At 33.3% G+C, this 16,650-nt stretch overlaps 1 protein-coding gene across 1 annotated transcript; it reads left to right on the top strand.

The window, feature by feature from the left end:
* Window positions 1–8,775: 8,775 nt before the first annotated feature.
* On the top strand, window positions 8,776–9,895 carry LOC121130887 (uncharacterized). The gene is made up of 2 exons (XM_040726532.2): window positions 8,776–9,044; window positions 9,109–9,895. Exons 1-2 carry the CDS (start codon window positions 8,798–8,800, stop codon window positions 9,696–9,698), a joined length of 837 nt encoding a protein of 278 aa, XP_040582466.2. The 5' UTR covers window positions 8,776–8,797; the 3' UTR covers window positions 9,699–9,895.
* Window positions 9,896–16,650: the final 6,755 nt, after the last annotated feature.

Below are 16,650 nucleotides of genomic sequence, written 5' to 3'. Positions count from 1 at the left end.
TCTCCATGATTCTGAGTGGTGGTGTTTATTTCCATCAAAGAGATTTCTAGTTTTATCAAAGTCTGAAGCTCTTGCATCTTATAATGGTTGATTTGTAGTTTCATCCGACTTTGTTGATCCTTTTAAAAACAGTTTATAATTCTCATTCTTTAGACGTGATGATTTGATTCGAATGCTTTTTCATACCATTATAATAGTTGCAAGCAGTTAGATGAAAGAAATAAACAAAAATAGTGTTGTGTCGGTTCTTATTTCGGAACAATGACCGCGGTATTTTATTTTATAAAAAATATTCAATGTATAATTTAATAAAGCACAACAACATTTATTTAAAAAATGCATTTCCAAGGATTTTTGTTCGATTTTGTATTTATTAAGTGATCCCATTTTGAAATATGTATTAAAATTATCTACTCATAGTGAATGAATCCTTTATTGTTTCGATCCTAGTATCTCATTCCCAAGGAAGTAGTCATCTCTACTCTCTTATGTAGTTGGTAGTTTTCCTCGGATGAATTCTCCTCTGTCGTTCCTAGTGGAATTCGGAATCCGAATTCGAGCATCTCTTGAGATATATGATCATGTTAGAAGTATATTCCTTTGATTGCCTCGATCTTCCTTTTACAAGGCATGAAAATTGCCATTGAAATTGGAAAAAGTTGATGATAATTTTGACTATTTGGTAGTACACCCCCATAAAAAATGGGATCACCACAAAATGGAACAACATCCTTGGAGATGCATATTTTTAAATAGATCCTTTTTTAAATCATGTATTGAATATTTTCTATCATATAAGCTATAATATTCCTCATCACTATGTATTATGAATAATTTTAAGATTCTAAAGAAGAGTGTCGTTTTCATCATTTTTCAACCTAAAAATCGAAATATATGGAGCTCAGAACAAGATGCAGAATCAATAACAACCCTTTTACAAAAGTTTTATTAATCCTACTTTTGATTTGGCGAATGTTTTAAGGGTAAAAAATGACTTTGAGAATAGTCCCAAATTACTATAATCTCAGATATTTAAGAATTCAGATGACTAAGATCAGTTTTGGATTCTGCGCTCATAGTTAAATATGATTATTGTCTTCAATTTATTGGTAAAAAATCCCCCACCTCCCACAAGGATACATTCCCGCCTCCGCTATAAACCCAACAATTGTATTCCTGTTGTGTCTTGACGAGGGAGAGACACAAGCTTATTTATAATAGGAGAGATCCAGGATGACCGAAAGAAATGAGGAGAAGAATTCACGTGGAGGAATAATGTAACACTGTTTATAAGATCATGTGTATTCTAACTATACTCTAATATATTTACAAAAGACGAGACTATTTATAATACGTAAAACACAGTACTTATAATACATAGACGAATATACAAGAAGATAAAAACATGTAAGGAAATATTAAATACATAACAATTCCTCAGAATAAAACGAAAAGTCAACAAAAAATATACTAATAATGCAAGTCAAACTAATTTAATTACCGTTAAGGAATTCGACTCCGGACACTACATAGTAGTTAGTTGGTTAAATATTTATTACTGCTTGCCATACATACAATAATATTGTACAATTATAAAACAACGAACACGACCACACAACGGAGTATTTGTGCTACCACAGCAGATTCTAGAACCTAGTTTACATTAAAATTTTGTTCAATAATATTTTTTAATTTTTACTTTTCATAGATTTTAAAACACGAATGTCTTCATTTCCTTCATTCATTCCTTGATGTCTCTCGTAAGATAGAGCGGGGCATCTATTCATGAGATGGTCTGCGCTTTGCAATTCTTCCTTACATACATTACACGTTGAGCTTGTGTCCTTCCACTAGCTTAGGTGGGCTTGGAAAGGGCCATGTCCAGTGTAGGTTTGCACAATGAGTAGCAATTTTTCTCTTCCGAGCTTGATACACATCGACTTCGGTTTATTAAGCATATTATATGTATGTTTCATACCTTGATCTTTTTATATCAGTCACACCAATAGTGAAATAAGAAGTCATGAATTACCTTCTTTATGTAGCTTGGAGGTGTCCCAATAGTGAACTAGTTTTGGGTCTCAGTACACCTCTTCGCAAGATGGTCTGCAAATGCATTTCCTGTAATATCAGAATGTCCTTTATACCATTCTAGATGTATATTTTTCTCACTCCTTCCTTTGATGATGGTTTCTTTACATTTTAAAACTTCTTTACTAGTAGTAAGTGGATTAAAGATTGCAGCAATTGCTGATTGGGAGTTTGATCTGATTATTACATTGTTCAGTGTTTTTTTCGTACTTGAGAAGAGCTTCTACACCTTGTGTTATGGCGAAAATCTCTGCTTGAAACACAGGAGCCTCTTTATTCAATGAAGCCATTGAATGACAAATGGATGCATTACCTTTCGTGAGGGCCCATCCAGCCCCAGTGTTTCCGTATTCGTCTTTAGACCTGTCCGTATAGATGATCGCGTTAGGATTCTTAATCTGACTATTATTTATCACAATACGATTACTTTTTATGTAGTCAATTGGTTGATCCATTCCGACTTGTATATGTATTTTATTACTATGGAACCGATGTACACGACGTTTTGGAAGATTATCTATTCTATCTCAGGTATCTCGTAAGAAATGCTTCGTGTTCCATCATGATTTCGTTGCCTGTTCCTTAGTATATATGTCAGAGGACCAATACCCAAAACTCCCTCCATTCCTGTGGTTGGTGTCGATCGAAATGTATGTGTCATTGACATGAGTGCTTTGCTTTGAATGGTGTCTAATATTTTCCTTGCACTTTTCTTTGTAGTGATTGTATATCCCCATGCTAGACACCCCTAGGAGATAATAGGTCTGATCATAGCTTCATACAACTAGAGAACCTTGTTTGAGGTCAGTCCCCATTTTTGTCCTATGATTACCCTGGCCATATTCCATATCCAAGAACACTGGGAGGCTTTATCTTTCAAATGTTCTGTCCAAGTGAGTCCTACATCAAAAGTGACACTTAGGTACATCATAATTGGGGTATATTCCATCACTTTGCCGTCCATTTTTTATTGTGGAAAGTATTTTGATCAAAGTTTATAAGCTTTTGAAAAGACTATGGCACTTGATTTTGATGGGTAAGACCATTTTCTTTTCCCCATTCAATAATAGTATTGATTGTCCTTTGCATGCATTGTAACTCTACATAGTAATTAACTTTTATTTACAAATATCTTTATGACAAAGTACTCTTTTGAGTTATTCGAAACTCTGTACAACAGCTCGTAGGGTGAGATGGCCCACCCTACAAAAATGTATAGTTAAAAAAAGGAACGGAAAATTAACATGATAGGCCTGACATTTTGAAGGAAAGATTTTGGAGGAAAGCACAGGGGTGCGCTAGAGGGGCTAGAGGCCCTCCCAAATATCCAAATTTCATACAAATTTAATGATACAACTTTTTTTCAAAAAAATTAATTTTCTCTGAATAGCTACTATAGATTTTTGAAATTATTCTCGAAAAAATTGAATATTTGAAAAAATTGGAAAATTTAAAATTTAATTTTTGAAAGTTTTTTGTTACACCAGTAGATTTCTGAAAGATTTTTTTTTTGTAAACAATAGTGGATTTCTGAATTTTTTTTCCAAAAAATTTAATATTTGACTTTTTTCCAAGAAAATTATTTTTTGTGAACAAACATGGATTTCAAATTTTTTAACTAAAAGTTATATTTTTTTGTGAACAACTGTAGATTTTTGATATTTTTTTTTTCCAAAAAGTCAATATTTGAAATTGTTTTTTTTAAAAATTCAATATTTGAAATTGTTTTTTTTTTTTAAATTTCAATATTTGAAATATTTTTAAAAAAATTCAATATTCAAAATTTCATTTCTGAACTTTTTTGTGAACGCTGTGGATTTTTTTTTCTTTCAAAAAATATAATTTTAAAATTTTTTGTAAATACCCATGGATTTTTAAAATTTTTGTAAATTTTTAAAATTTTTGTAAATACCATAAAAAAATTTTTCCAAAAAATTTCAAAAACTAAGCCCCTCCTCTAAAAAAATATTTATATATAATCATGCTGACGCCCCTGGAGCAGCTTAGTTGTCATCACATTTAATTATATCAGCTACTATCAGCTGTGACTAAGAATAAGTTGAAGAAGATTTACTTCGATTTTGATTCTCAAGTCCAACCAGGACTTAGTATTAAAATCCTCAGGTTACTCTCTGTCTTTTATGAGCACACAAATGTTTAATCAGATTTTGAATATATTGGAATGTAGTATTAGAAAGAAAGTTCTTTCCCAGGAATTAAAAATAATGACAACAGCTGAGGTATACACTTGCTATAAAAAAGTACCGCGAATCGTTAATTTAAATTGATCATCCTGAAGGGATTTAAAGATTTTTTTTCTTTTAGGTCGGCAGCATTATCTTTCATTATGATACCAAGTTTAAGCTCAATCTGTAAACCAGTTTATTTGCAACAGCTTGATAAGTCAGTTTACCTCACTAGTACACCACAATTTTTACAATCAATGAAATTATTGAACAAAGAATCATTAAATTACATTAGATGAATTTTAGTCATAAGTAAAGTGAAAAACGCGTGCAAGGAGAAGGGGGGTGGGGGAGAAAGACTTGTGGTATCATTTAAAATACTGATGTGATTATCAGCTGGCTGCTTTATTATGATTTTTGAGGGTATAACGAAATTATTTATTAGCAAAATCTTTAATGAAGATATCTACGTATAATTGACTAAGACGTTTTTATCCGTTACAGTAGATTTGAAAACGTCACACTCCATGCAAATGTAATTCAAACCATATTCTCCGAATAATAACTAATGAAACGACAAAGTAGAGTATTTCAAAAATATATTTGAAGTTCCAAGTTTAAAAAAGAAGGATTTAATTAATTAAATATAATCTACATACTAAGGAATATACCATCAGCCCTTTTTCTTCATGTGGAAGTTGCTATATACAATCGTGCACAGGATAGACATATCTCTATCGATGAGATCTAAATAATGGTTAATAATAAAGTAAATGTCAAAATCATAAAATTAGACAATAATTATACTAATACAAAAAATGTTAGAATTAAATCCATCGTAAGGATTTAGAACAAAAGCTAATTATGTAGTAATGCCCAGCGATATCACTCCTTATTAAGGACATAAAAAATATTTTTTCCCCGTTATTTATTTTGTATAACAACAAACTATTATCATGAAGGAAACAGACAATTGCTAATTATAATGCTACAGTTGTAAAGCAGTTGTTTTTGCCTTTTATGAGTTTTCTGAACACCATTTCTTGGGGCTTATCAACCATAGCTAATCCTTAAGTGATAAAAAAGTAATATTTATTGACTATGTAATATTGGAAAACCTAATGATCATACCCAAGTCTTTATGCGAAGAAACTAGTGTCAAACAAACTAGTTGCGAACCATCCAAAGCTACTACCACCGATGTTGTGACCATTTAAGCACTTGTTTTTGCCATTTAATGAGTTGTGTATCATAATTCTTGATAATTTTGGCTACAATAGAAGCATATTTTAGGATTAGATTTTAAAAAAAAGAATACTTACTGTTAGATGATACAAAATTCAGAGTTCTATTTCTAAAATAGTAAATATTTTATACTTTTTACTGATAACTTTGATCGTAATTTGGTGTGGATGACTCGAAACATGCTAAAAATTCTCTGAACTTCACAATTTACAATGGGGGTATAAATGACATCATTTCCAACATCCTCCATTCATCTGAAGATGGTTATTCGCGAAGGGATGGGTTTACCCGTGTATTTCTTCATATTTTTTTTGAACGTAGGATGATTAGCAATAGATTAGGGTATATTACATGCAATAAGCATCTTAGTGAGATCAGAGTTAAAGTCTGACTTGATGTATTCATCGTTAACTTTTAGATGAATATATCTAAACCTTTGATATGAGATGAGGATAACGAGTGGCGTTTAATTCTAGACGTGGGACTAGAGGTACATTTATATCGACAAATCCGAAAAAACCATCTGTTTCTCGTCCAGTAAGTATTTTCCAAATTCCTGGGCCTCAATTTGCAGAAATCCATACAGAAGGCGACGTTATTTTAGGCATTTTATTCAGTTCTCTATCGACTATCAGCATCTAATATTATATTAATATTGAATAATAAAGGGAGGAATTGATAACGCTCTTGATAGAGGAAGATGTTTATTATTTAATCAATGATGCCATAAGTATTTATTCCCTTCTCCTCGCACGCTTTTGTATCCTTACCAAAATGATCAACCTTAGTCATTACTCATAAGACTTGATAACAATGAACTGCGCAAGAGATGAAAAAACGTATATACAGGATTTTAGACGATTTTTTTGATTATATGACGCCTCTTCAGATGGATGTACCATATGAAGTCATGCCACAAAACACTTCAATTTTTTTAAATTCACCTACTAGTACAAACACGCTATCTTAAAAATAGCCAATTAAAAAGATTTTATTTATATTTCAATTGTTTATACTACAATTCTAAACTAAAACGATCTACTATTAACTATGGATACATAATATGTAAATTTCTATTGTGAAACCTCCTTGTATACAACAATTTTTGTTGCTTTAGGTCCATTGGATGTAAATATAATCAAACCTTTTGACACTTTTGAAAACACAACATATAATTGACCATGTGAAAATACTAATTGGTAAATATAGGGCAATTTTGTCAAATGTTTGACTTTGTGATTAATTTATTGTCATTGCCATTGCTAGTTTCTTCAACCATTATCAGAATTGAACTTACACACTAAGACTAACTCGCCAATCCTCTTCTTCCTTCTTTTACTTCATTCCCTTTTATAAAAACGTATTAATATACCTTCTCCCTTTTTCCGTTAGTACAAGACTTCATTTTTTGGATTTTGAATTTTGGTGCATTTCCTAATCGAAACTCCATACCTGAAAAAAAAACTTTAAGACACTGGGAATCGATCTTGTTTCATGAAAAAAACAACTAATTATCTAAAAACAAACTAACCCTCTAGTTCCCAGGAACTAATTCTGATCCGAATGGAACAAAGCCCTATTTACATAACTCAAAATTCTGAACAATTTTTATTATATGTCTAAAGTCTAAAGATAAGAGAACATTATTAAAATAATTTATTTGTGTGTCTGATTTCCGTTCGTCTTGCTTGGAAAAACAATGATAAAAACTTCAAAAACGCTGTTGATTTTTGAAATTCTTTCTAAAACATATAATTTTTTGTGAATATATATGGATCAAAAATTAATTTTATTCTGATCAAATTCATTTTGAAAAGGAGCTCAGAACTTAGAGTCAGATTAAGTAAAAGATCTGTAATTTCAATTTTGAGTTTCCCAATAATGAGTTATTTGAAATTAACTATTTTATTCAAATCGAATAAAAAAAAATATATATAAAAATATTAGAAATACAAGAAATGAATATCTTATTAATAAAAAGTGTTTTGTGACATTTTTATGTAACATTGAGTCTGCATTTTTACATTTTTAATTCTTATTAGTTATTATTCAATTATTTATATATAGAGGAATATCATTTTTTTATTTTATTTTGCAAAAAGGCCATGTATTTTAATTTCCATTGAAATCAATATATTATGCATTTACAGACATTTTAAATAAGGTTATGAATATGAAAAATTGAAGCTTTTAGTTTTAGTTTCTTTTTTGGAGTAGAAATGAAAAGTTCCACTTGGACTCTGATCCCTGCGTTGTACTCCATATTATGCGGGATTCAACAGACCCATGCAAATGGTACAAGTGGATTGGATTTACTTGGGGATTTCTGTTCGAAGAATGGTTTTAGTTCTGTACTTCTTTATATCGAAAAAGATGTGAGAAATTCGGAGATTAGACGCATTGGTAAGAATTAAGAGTGGGGCAACTACAATGTGTTATTATTCCGAATGTTGTAATCAATGAAGCTCATATAAATATATTTAACCAGATCCCATATATTATCACCCCTTTGTTCCAGGCAAATCATTGAATAAAAGTAATGTTCGAGTACGGTTCCTTACGAGTAAGGACTCCATCCAAGGAGTCTATCCTCTACAAAAAGTTCTCTATATACATAAAAGTGATTATGCCAATCTGAATGATTTCCTGAGCATTTTTCCTATTGATAAAGTACTGGTATATTCTCTTCATGGGGCCCTTCCAGCATCATATGATAATATTACAGCCACTTCCCTCTTTTACACATATTCATCATCTGGAAATGGTCACAAAATAGCAAAACTAAAAGATCGAAACTTTATCATCGTGAATCCCCTTTTAATAGGACCAGATGGACGATTTTTGGAGAAGCCTTTGGACCTAGATGGCATCGAAATCCGCTCTGTGACTCTATCCTGGTCCCCTTATCTTATTTTGAAATGTAAGAATGGATGTAATGAGAACTGCGAGGCTTGGGGCTATATCCATGACCTTATAAAGGTCTATGAAACAGAGATGAACTTTACAACTAATTATATAGAAGAGAAAAATGGATTTTGGGGCTCAAACATGTTTCCTAATCAAACCTATGGAGGAACACTGGGGCCCTTTCTGATGGAACGTCGGATATCCAATTGAGTGCTTGGATTCAAACCTACGAGAGAAAGAAAAGATTCAATTTTTTTGAGGTTAGTGATTTGGGAAATAAGTAAACTAATTAATTAACTCGAACCTTTTCTTCGTCTTTCAGATTGGAGTAGGATACACATCAGGAGTTTTATTCATGGATAATAAAAATGCAGACTATGAGCTTTTTTTTCCGCCCTTTTACAGACTCCTGTTGGGTTGTGATATCCTCTATTGTGGGATTTTCCATACTCTATCCTATTTGTGTCTCCATTAAAGTAAAGGATTATATGGAAACCTATAGTTTCAGAACCCTTGTGACGTCACTTGCTTACTTTTTCGTGCTTCTCAATGCATATTACGGAGGAGCCATGACCATGTTCTTTACGACAGAAGTGACAGTTCCCTTTGAAACAAGTATTCATATAATATATAATATTTCCTTTTATTAATTATTTGTTAAAATTTTATGGATCTCTAGTTACAGATGTGATGGAAAATCCAGACTGGAGTGTGGTATACACAGAAGGAGATAGTTTTGGATTGAGGAGTCGTCTCCCCAGAGGAAATAAGGACGTTAATGACTATTGGGCGAAAGTGGAGGAGGATCCCTTACCTTTTGTCGTTCCATCAATTATGGAAGGGTTAAAGAAGGCAAAGAAGGAAAGGGTCGTTTACTACAGGGACGTAAACACTGTTCTTTATCAAATATCCACCTCCCACGATTACATGAGAGACTTTGGAGATTTGACAGTCATTGACAAAAGGACGATTCGCTACTTTTGCATGCTACCTTTCCAATCTCCACTCACATCATCATTCTCACTCATCAACATTGGGATCATGGAAAAGGGTATACGACATCAGGTGTTTCTCAAATGGTTTGAAACCTTTTCAACCGGGGATAAAGAAGTTCATTTGATCTATCTCTCTATTGGACAAATGAGCTCATTATTCCTCATTTTAGTTGGGGCTGTTTTTCTGTCTCTATTAACTCTTGGCATTGAATTTTTTTCTGCTCAAGGAAAGATGATGGCGAAAAGAAGTCGCAAATACCAACAGCATTCTTAAAATAACAGAATCATACTTAGATAAAATATATTTAAGTAAGGAATAATGATTATGATTGTTTTTATTTATTTACATAAACTGATGAGGAGATTGCGTTGAGTTTGATTTGAAATATGTTTCGAAAAATATGTTTAAATAAATATGTGTTCTTAGACTGCTGTCAAGATAATTAATTAATTACATCTATATGTACGTATATGAACTTTTTAAAAAAATATTAAAATACAAAACACAATGCTGGATGAGTTATTAACTTAAGGATCAATGTTTGACATTTGTTTTAGAATTCTTTCTTACATATTTTGAACTTTGTCACAAGTGAGCAAGAATAATGTCATGGACAAAGTGACTATATCACGGTGTTATCTCACTAACACAAAAAATACCTTATGCATTTTGTTGTCAGCTGTTTTTCCCTTGATACATCTCGGCTATTTCATAATTTATTCTTTATTCACTCGTCGTTTATATGGTATGTATATTGGCAATTTTAATATTTCTATGAATATATTTTTGGCTTTTTCTTCATAGAAATAATATAATAAGTTATCATAAATACTCTTTTAATAACATATTACTAAGCAATATTATAATACGGTATCGAATAAAATACTTTGTAGATTTTAATAATACGTAATTTATTTTAAAAATGGCTGAGAAATCATATGACAATTATAGCTTGCGAGTGTATAGTATAAAAGTAGCAGTTGGTATGATGAATTTATTTGGCTAACTACCAGATGATTTGGCCCTTATTTCTGTTTCTTTTTGGAGGAAGCGTGATACAATAAAAATAACGACATGATATATAAAATGTGTCGATTAGAAACTTGCAACGCCGTCTTGTTGACGTTAGCGTACAACTTTTTGATGACGTCACAACGTAGCCAAGTTCAGTGTTACTGACTAGTGTTAACTCATATTATTCTAAGAATTATGTCTTCTTCTTGAGGTACTAGGTGCATTTGTGCTGTGGCAACGTGTAAAAATCTATCAGATGTCTACTAATTTTTGTATGTTTATTTTCTGACCTATTTTTCATAAAAAACAATTTTTAATTAAGTAATTTTTTAAATCATTTTAGTACCGTGATTGTTGGATGGTAAAAATTTACACTAATTATTGTCTGATGAGAAAATAAAATACTATATTATGTATTAATACAATTTATTTTATTGAATTTAATCCTAAATTGGCTCATCTGTGACATCATCAAAAATAACCAATAAACAAAAGCTAAGAAATATGTTATGGACACAAGCTTATGTCTGATCACCTTAAAGCTTTTAACCATGTAGCAAAATGTGACCGTTGGCCTGAGGAGAATCAATGGTGCAGCATTTTAACACTTTTTCGCTCGATGTCGTTCTTCATACGACGTCACTCTGCCATTTTTCTTACTTCGGACGTGGACTGGGAAATCATAAAGTTATTGATTGATGAATCACGCCTAGCCACCGACCTATATAACAACTGGATACACAAACCGTATAATAAAAAGGATACTCGCCCTTTAGCTGTCAGCAGCCATTTTATGTATTCCAAAGTGATTCATTGATAAGCTTTAAAGTGAAATTGCAAATCATGTCTTGTGTTGCAATTTGGATGCAAGAACAAATGGGGGGCTTAGAGTGAATTTTCATTTCATCGATTTTTGAACTTTACTAGAAATGAGTATTCAAGGATTTGTTCCCAACATTTTGATCCCGAGTGTTATAATGGAACTTTGGATGTTATAAGGTTAAAAGAAAACGCTCTGTCTATGATATTCAAAGCATTTGCCTCATATTTATGAAGATGTAGATACATCCAATTTAAAACGCAAGTCCCCCATGGAAATACATTCCTCATCTCCCAAAGTAGTGAAAACGTCTCCGGAGCCAAAACACATATTACTTCGTTAACTTTTGACGGGCTTAGTATTCTCCACGCAATGTCGAAAGAATTGAGAGGTAATTTGGAACCAGGAGAGAGATTTCAGACCTATTTTGTTCACATCAGTGATCGCCCCAAATAGTATTTATGCTACTAGACATATGCCATTGTATAAAGTTAGTTAGGAATACATTTGCATCTCTCAAAGTTATGGTAGATTAGTATAGTATAAGAATTGAATGGACCCTAGTTGACATTGAAGTACCAACAAGAATTGTCAAACGTCAGAAGGACAAAGATTATTAACTAATTTCTTTATTTCAACAGATAAACTTGGCTACTTAACTCATTAGTTCATCTGTACCAGATGGGATCGAGTTCTGTAATAAGGATCTTCAATTACCGGAGTTTAGAAACTCTGAAGGAATAGTCGAGTTTCTTAGAAGATTTGACAGACTTTTTGATTTCACCAACAGTAGAAATTCATTGGCAAAAGGATTCAAATCTCCTCTGAGAATTAGAAAGGAAGACTATTGGAAACCAATGCGCGTAAAAGAACCTGCTTTTGTTGGATTCATGGCATCAATTACTTCCATTTACGGCATATTTGACTCTCTAGTTAAATTTAAAAGGATCAAGTATCTCCTAACTTACAAACTAACTCAGGTAGATATTTATACATATTACCTAGTGTATGTGAATTCTACTTTAATATTATTCCAATTTTTAATTCTTTTTCAGGATCATATAGAGTTATTATTTTGTGCCATAAGGTCTCATTTGTTTTCCTCCATTTTATATGCGGCTAGTAGTTAGGCATCATGTCTCTGACAGTGGTGGTAATTGCAGAAGGCTGGATGATACAGTGGCGCTCTTCACTAGCTCAAAGAACAAGAGGCAATCATCAGAAGTTTTCCAATTCCTTGATGATGAAGATTTGTCATTGATCAAGAAGTATAGCCTTGAGGGAAAACATTTACTAATTAGTGACCATGACTACTTCAATGTGCCTCCTTTCGTCTCAAGCCTTTCCCAATTTAAAGAATGTGTTCTTGCTTATATTGGTGGATATGTTTTCAAATCAGTCTCCAACCATTTAGTATGGCTTGAGTGCTTGGAGCAGTTTATATTGCTTTACAGTTATGTAACGGGCACCCATAATTATTCATTGATAGCAAGAAAATCTGATTGTGGTCTTTTGTTTCCATCAAAAGACGTAATAGAAATATGCAAAGAAACAGAGAAATGCCTTTTGAGACTAAAAATGTAAGGAGTTCTAAAAACCAAGGCAACATTAATTTAAAAATCTATTACCAGCTGCGTACTACAAAAATGTGATGGCAAGTCATAGATATTTAAGGATCTTGAACTGCACACTTTCGAATGTTCACCTTTAAATAACCACGTTCAAAAATTACAAAAACAAATTATATTCATTTACTCGAAAATTTGATTGTATCATGAAGCATACAATATCTGCGAACAGTTCAAAACAGATCTTATCCGGAAGTCCCTTTCAAAGCAAATCCTTTTTATGAATCAGTGATTCAAAAAATTTAAATATCCTCAATAAAAGTCATTAAAACAAAATTATAATTATTCTTAATAAAAAAAACTTATAATTAAAATGAAGTTTATATAGAATCTTTTTCTGGATAGATATACTAATATACATGGATATATATGTATACATAAAATGGCTGCCGATAGCTGAAAGGCGAGTCTTCTTTTTATTATATAGATTGAGCATCCTGTTATTATATAGGCCGGTGCGCCTAGCTCACAATCTAAAATTGCTGTGGGGGAAAGAATAAATTATTTCATTATTTGATTTTTCCTTTTTTGAATTTCCCGCCAAAGAGAAGAGGCCGGAGTTTTCAATTATACATTTATGATTTATTGATTGTTATTATAATAATAAATGTCCAATTTAACGCAAAATGGTGAATTATTATAAGAGGTGGGAACATGGACTCCATAGTTTAATATGATTTAAGTAGATATTTTTACATTAATGATATATGAAAAAATAATGCCGAATAAACATATTATATTATAAAAATCTTCTCTAGTTGAGTTAAATCCGTCTTCCAGATTTCGAATGATCATCTTTTAAAAAGTTAAATATATGAGATAACATCATAACTTCTAATTATATCTCCAAATAATAACCAATCAGTACCTCTAGCGAAGAAAAAAGTATCTGAGCACCAAAATTTTTTTCAGCCATTGATCATGTGGGTCCTTGTTTCACTACTTCGTTTAAAGCTTTAAGTCACCTTGGCCATGGGACTCTGTAGATGAATGTTTGTTTATTTTTCGGTTTTTTTATCTTAATGTATATATTATATTGGCAGGGGAGGACTAAGGTATTCATGCGCCACTAGGCTATTTTTTATCTGCCCCCCTTATGCATAATGTTCTTCCAGAAAAAGTAATTCAACCCTCATTTACAAATGAAAGCCTTTATACGTAACAAAAATACTACAGAAATCCATTTAAAGTACATCAGCAAGCTTACCAAACATTATGCTTTCTGAACCAAGACACAGCAGTAGCACAGACCACCTTCCACAAATCAAGTAGTTGAGGAGAGTGATACAATTTCAAGAAAAATATGTTACAGGAACAGAAAACCTGTGTGTGTGGGCAGCAATGTAACAAAACTGCAGCCCAGTAAATACACACAACTTATTTCCCAGAGATTTCTTTCTTGTTTTCGTTGAAGATAAGTCTTTGATGAGGCTGGTAAAATCCAGTTTTCTAAGAATATCACTCTCAATGCTCATCAAAGACAGGTGATTAAGTCTGTTTTGGCCCATTGTGTATCTCAGTTTATTCTTCACAAGCCCAAGTTTTGAAAATGAAGGCTCCCCAGTGTTATTGGTAATAGGTAAAGTCAAAAAGAGTCTCAGTGCTATATCAACATTCGGAAACACTGATTGTAGTCTCCGTCCTCTTATACGACTCAGCAGTGACCTAGCTGAGGTGTCATCCTGCCCCTGAAGAATTCTCTGAACTGTCCAATTTCATCCACAATATCTTTTCTAGATCACCTGAATATTTTCTCTGGAAATCAGCTGCTTCTTAACAGGGTATTGTGTGGAGATAGATGGAATGTTGTAAAGAAATCCAAATGTGTGATGAACATGTGTTTAGGAGTGATACCTCCGATCCATTTCAGCAAGGAGACGATCTATGGCAGCAATGGACACTGTCGCTCTGAACCTGTCATCGCCAACTTCTCACAGTCCGGTTCAGTTGCCTCATCTGCTTGTTGTTTTCTTCTTCTGTATCTGTGTGTGTCCGCTGTATATTGCTTGGACTCTGTCGGATACATGTTGTTTGCTTCACTCTGAAAGTTGTCAAAGTTATCACGTAGGTTGGCTTCATAATCACTCAATGAGCTGATCAAATTGACAGTTTTACATAAATCCAGTTTCACAGTTTGCAGTGTAGTACTGGTCTTACGGAAACGTTGCAGTATTATGTTCCGCACGTTGCACAGGAATGCATTCTCTATCCTTTCCATTTTACTGTAGACTGTCCTTGCTGCATTTCGAGTTATAAGATTTTGGCTGGAGTAATCACTTAACATCAGCAAGGACTCTTGGATCCTCACATAGTTCTGGTACAGTGCTTTTGTCGCTTGGGCGTGTGCTGACCATCTCGTGTCAGACATACCTTTTAATGTTTCTATTCTGTGGTTATCATTGGGCCATCAACCCAGCTGTAATAACCTGCGAACAGGATGAGGATTTGGAGGAAATATTAAAAGTGTCTGTACAAGTTACAAAATTCCTCCGTCTCAAGACAGCAGTTAACACTCTTAACCCCCACTAAATTAAGTATGTGTGTAGCGCACGGTACCTGTTTAGCCAAAGGGTTAATCTGTTTAATTCGTGACTGAAGGCCACTGTAAGTACCGGACATATTCGTGTCATTATCGTAGGAGTGGCTTCTGTAGTTATTTGTATCAATACCCATGTCCTGCAAAACACCAAGAACAGACCGGCAGAGTGACTCTCCTGAGTGACTTTAAATAGGCAGAAACTTAAATAAACGCTCCTCAATCCTGCCATCGGGGGACACATATCTCATGATGAATGTCAGCTGGATATTTGAGGGTCACATCTGTGTGAAATCGACACTTATTGAAAAGTACTTTGTCACTTTTATTTGCCGGATGATCTCCCCATGATCTGCTCCCTCCATCAGCTCAATAAACTCCAAGCATTTATTGAAGACAAACCTACAAATGTTGTGTTCTATTTTACTAGCATTGCCTCATTTTTCAATATCGGGCTTTTCAGAAATGGGTCAAACTCAGCGATGATTTCCAGAACTCAAATGAAATTCAGTTATCAGCTTGTCCAAAAGTTTCAGCTGTGTCCTGAACAGTGATCCTCAGCTCCATAAAAAAACCAACCACTGCAACCACCTCTTTTAAAACTTCGTCAGTATTCACATTCACTACCAATTGTTTCTTTACTTCAGTATCAATGCATCCAGTTTCAGCACAGGGTGTAATATAGACTACCATGGCCTTTATGTGGCTCTTCTATCCTTCATGTTCAGCAAAGCGCGGTTGCGTTCTTCCAGCCATTATAGCCAGTCGTGAAAGCTGACTGAAAATCACTGTCACTGAATAATATGCATCCGAAACAAAATAAGGATCCTTTTGAGGGGAATACAGCAACCATTTTCTTTTCACACTTTCCTATTTGCCAGTTTTCATATAAACAAAGTTTTAGAAAAGTATCTTTTTGGTGTTTGTGTTCTCTTTCAGATGCAGCCACATCTGCATCTTTATTCTGACATGTTTCAGGTCCCAGTTTAATCCGATATTTCCTCATATCTTCATCAATTTTTTCCCAGTACATAGGATCTGAGCTCCAGGTAACGTTAGCAGGATTGCTACCGTCTTGTGCACTCTCTGCAGCAACAGGTGATACACTCACGGAGGGATTAGCGTAGGCTAGTACATTATGGACATCAGAAGTACACCCTGCTGTGTCTGCTGGTTCTGTTCTCGACCCTTGGGTCTCACACTCGAACACACCTCATTTGCAAGCAA

This window comes from Lepeophtheirus salmonis, unplaced genomic scaffold, assembly GCF_016086655.4.
Source record: "Lepeophtheirus salmonis unplaced genomic scaffold, UVic_Lsal_1.4 unplaced_contig_1319_pilon, whole genome shotgun sequence".
Taxonomy (NCBI): domain Eukaryota; kingdom Metazoa; phylum Arthropoda; class Copepoda; order Siphonostomatoida; family Caligidae; genus Lepeophtheirus; species Lepeophtheirus salmonis.
Note: the sequence above shows the minus strand (reverse complement) of the source record. Positions and strands in the feature narration are given on the sequence as shown.